We start from the raw sequence: 4284 nt of genomic DNA on the forward strand, positions 1-4284 counted from the left end.
AATCAGGTCTATAAAGAAAAAAAAAGAGAGCACCAAACACCAAGCAAAAAGGAAGAGAAAGGAAGACAAGGGTACGAAGAGGGAACCGGACGACAAACAGAGCCACCAACACCCCGTGCCAGATCAAGAGGAAAAGAACGGAAAAACAGAAGGTCAATGGTTCTTCAACTGATAGTATATTAGTTAATCACAATTGTGTTCTCTTTTGCAGTCTAAGTCGAGAAAGAATCAAAGCAAAAGAGTGTTTTGTTCATCAAAATGACAATATGTTGCTAGTATCTTAAAGATTATATATACTAAAAATATTATAGCAGTGCCACTGTGCTGATGATATTTTTTTTTGCTGATGAAATTTCATTGCATATAGAACCGTGCATGATCTGATAATCAAATCACGCTTGCTAACAATTAAACCTCATATGGGTCTTTGTCTGAATTGAGAATTGGTATGAGATGATATTGCCCATCCAATACAACTTAGCTGATCTATGACTCAGGTGATCGGGTGGGCGTCAATTACAATTGAGATACATCAAAGATCAAATTAAGCCCTTATTTGTTTACTCATCATGAAAGATTTAATCACAGAAATTCAAGCTGAGATTTCTTGGTGTTTTTGCTGATGATAATGTATTGGCAGTAGATGAGATGAAAGCATGGATCAACAAGAAGCTAGACTTATGGAGATTAACCTTGGAATAAAAAATTTTAAGACAAATGGACCAAGATGGGAGTATATGATGTATGACTTTGATTACCCCAATATGTTAATGAGGTGGAGAAAATTGATGAGGTAGACTCGATAAAATGATTATTTTTTAAGTATCTTGGTTTAGCCATAAATAAATAAGACCATAAAGAGGATGATATTTAAAGAACTAAAATAGGCAGGATGAAATTGAGATGTATGTGTAGAGTTTAGTGTGATTGGTTAATTTCTTTAAAACTAAAAGGAAATTTTCATGAGACAATTATAAGACTAGTTATGATGTATGATGCAAAATATTGGGCAGTTGAGCAATACCTCTCATCATTATCTATATGGATCCTATAGAGGTTATGATAATAAGAGACAAGAAGAATGAGTTAAATTAAGTAGAAGACAAAATAAGTAAGAAACAATGACAAAGCAACGCTTAAGAAGCATCATACAAATAAAATCAACGTAGCAAAAATGAGAATGTTGCAACAAATGAGTTACAACACTAAGAAGCATAAAATAAGAAATGATCATATCAAAGATGGTTTGGAAGTAATTCATACATGAAAAACTACAGGAAAGTAGTTTGAGGAGGCAAAGTGACGTGAACACAAAGATCTCTTGGCCGAAACATCAAATAAGTCCCCCTAGATGGATCCAAGAAGCCTCCATAGGCTGGTCAAACCCTACAAGAGAGGTAATCTAGTCCTTAATTTACTCATGAAATTAAATTAGAATTTATTCCATATTTTATTTGCATCAATTTGAATCCAATTTAAAGTTGATTGGACTCTTGTAGTATGTATTACAGTTGGGTATGAAAGTTTGAGTTTGAATAGGATTTAGCAAGAGTTATTTGCTTAATTACTAAGAGTCCAAGCATTTTTTTTTAAGGAATCCTTATTTGACAAGGAAAGTGTAAATTAACCGTAGGAATCGCAAGAAGCTTTAAAAACTATCCCTACCCTTCGTTTCTGCAAATCTGACTTGTTTTGGTGAGTTTAAAAATTCTTCAAGTTATCTTCAACCTTGAGATTTTTGCAGAAAATTCAAAATTTCAGAATTTCAAATTTGTTATGTCTGATCAATTTGGAAGGAACTCAACCCAGTTGAAAAAAAACAGCAACAGAGGACCATTCTAGGTAGCAGAACAGCAGGGTATCAGCCAAACCTAACCCTAGTCGAAACCTCCATAAACCCTAAGTTTGAATCGACTTCAATCCTGCTCAGATATGGAATTTCATTCCGATCACAGTTTCAGATCTGGAACTGAGTTTTAGAAGACTTACAACCTCTGTTTGAAGCTCCAAACCCTTCAGTCTACTCTCCTAATACCTGCTACAAAATCCGGTAGAGCCCAAGAAGCGGAGCGGCTGTTTCTTCTTCTTCTTCAACATCACATATCAGACTATTGACGATCAGTCGATCCCCTCCGTCCAGGTACCCTCGTCAATTAGTTCCTTACTTTCTTTGTTGTTTTCACTAATGACAGGTCTAGGAACTTAGAACTTAGCATCGCTTCCATGGATTCCCTATCCAGCTGCTACTCCTCAAGTAGTAGACAGCGGTTGAAGAAGATTTCAACTTCTGGTGTTAAGAATAATAATATCACCAGTAGCACCATTGACCTACTTCCCAGTGAAATTCAGATTCTGATATTAAACAAATTAGACGTGGTGGGCTTCCATCGTTTCGTTGCTGTGTGCCGGCAATGGCAATCCATCACTATTGCTGCCAAGCAAATACAAATACAGAATCGATTTCTCCTCAAACCTCAACACCCCCCATGGCTCATGTTTTCCTTCTCTGAGTCAGGTTATCATCATGGGTTTTCCGATCTCTTCCACGACAAAGTTTTTAGGTTAGAATTGCCTCAAATCCGTGGTGCTCGATGTTGTGGATCTAACTGGGGTTGGTTGATAATGTTGGGTAATCACGATGGATGCATGTTTCTTTTGAATCCATTTACTCGTAGTCGTATCGACCTTCCACCTAAATCTACTCTTTCTCATCTCGGCGATCAAGATATACCTCTGTGCTTTGCACCTAGCCCGAATTACATTCGCAAGGTTATGTTTTCGTCGCCTCCTCATGCTGCTGCTGAGGATTCCAACCCTTCTTCTTCGGTGGCCACTGGTGATTGTTTCGTCGTTGCTATTATTATGACTCGTCATTTAGCCTTCTGTAGACCAGGAGATGGGGCATGGACTGCCTTCACTAAGAGGTTTATAGGATCACGATTTCCTGGATATGAAGATCTCATTGTCTATCAAGGAAAATTATATGTAATTAAGTTCAGCTTTGATCTTCTACTTCTAGAGTTATCTCCTCAACCAAGGGAAACAAGTTGTGACATTGCTCCTCCTCCGATTGAACTAATGTTTGATGAAAATGAGCTTTATTGTCTTTATTTGGTGGAATGTAGTGGGGACTTGTTAGTGGTTGCAAAATGGATGGCATTCACTAAAGATGATTATGATAATACTCGTCCATGTGATATTTATTTTGATCGTCCAATAACTACCATGTTTGAGGTATATAAGTTAGATCTACAGCACCGGTGCTGGATCAAGGTTGAAAATTTGGGTGATCAAATGTTATTTATTGGCACAAGTACCGGTGTTTCTGTTTCAACACTTAATTATCATGGATTTAAGGAGAACTGTATATATTTTACAGATGATTACTTTCAGATATTTACAGGCATATGGCCTCCACCAAAGGGTGAAAGAGCAGTTTGCCGTGATTTGGGTGTGTTTCACTTACAAGATAATAGCATTGAACATTCTTTTTCAAATGCATCACATTCCTATATGTCTGTGCCAGTATGGTTTTTTAGAGAGTTGTTGCATCTGATTTTTATTTTATTCTTGTTTTTCATATTTTTTTATGTTTTCAACTGAATTTGCTCCTTTTTATCTTTTCATAGATTGGCTTCCAGATTATTAGAATGTTCATTTATCTCATTAATAAAATGTTTTATAAGAACAAACGAAATCTTGATTTGTCATAATGAAAATACCCTCTATTCCTCTTTTTTTTTTTTTTTATTTAATATTACTTATGCGTTATAAAAATGCAATCATCAATTCTCCTGAGACTTTGAGAGGCCTCAATTACTATGAGCAAACATATTAATGGTGAAGAGTGCATTTTCGCTTTGTTACTAATACTTGTACTGGCTCTCCTATTCTGCCCCAGCCCCGCTGAGGAAGGGTTATGGGGAGTAAAGCACACAAATATCCAAATTTGGGTAGGTCGACATACCATATCTAGTGACTCAAAAATAAAAATAAAAGTTATGGGGAGTAAAACACAAATATATATGATTTTGGGCTGGACGACATACTATATCTAGTGACTCAAAAATAAAAATAATAAATAATAAAGTCATTCTATTTCGATAAAAGACCCACACCCGAGTTCCATAGCTTTGGACCCGCTATCCCGATCATGATTTTTTTACCTCTATGAGAAAAAGAAAAGTTTTTGTGGATAATGAAGAGAGAAGCTTTCCACACACCAGTGGAAGCTCTAGTAAGTATTCTTCCTTTATGATCAAGAGATTGAATCATAGACACATT

General features: G+C 36.1%; 1 protein-coding gene across 1 annotated transcript; it reads left to right on the forward strand.

Annotated features, from left to right (window-relative positions):
* Positions 1-2223: 2223 nt before the first annotated feature.
* On the forward strand, positions 2224-3649 carry LOC149027944 (putative F-box protein At1g65740). The gene is made up of 2 exons (XM_089145150.1): positions 2224-3451; positions 3630-3649. Exons 1-2 carry the CDS (start codon positions 2224-2226, stop codon positions 3647-3649), a joined length of 1248 nt encoding a protein of 415 aa, XP_089001276.1.
* The last annotated feature ends 635 nt before the right edge of the window (positions 3650-4284 follow it).

Source organism: Hakea prostrata, chromosome 1 (genome assembly GCF_041222555.1).
Source record: "Hakea prostrata isolate BN-2017 chromosome 1, UWA_Hpros_2, whole genome shotgun sequence".
NCBI classification, from domain to species: domain Eukaryota; kingdom Viridiplantae; phylum Streptophyta; class Magnoliopsida; order Proteales; family Proteaceae; genus Hakea; species Hakea prostrata.

What these genes read in the sequence shown, in the direction of transcription:
- LOC149027944 (XM_089145150.1), top strand. Translation starts at nt 2,224, where the DNA reads ATGGATTCCCTATCCAGCTGCTACTCCTCAAGTAGTAGACAGCGGTTG. An exon ending in AGCAGTTTGCCGTGATTTGG is followed by an intron (nt 3,452 to 3,629) that starts GTGTGTTTCACT and finishes ATCTTTTCATAG; the next exon opens with ATTGGCTTCCAGATTATTAG.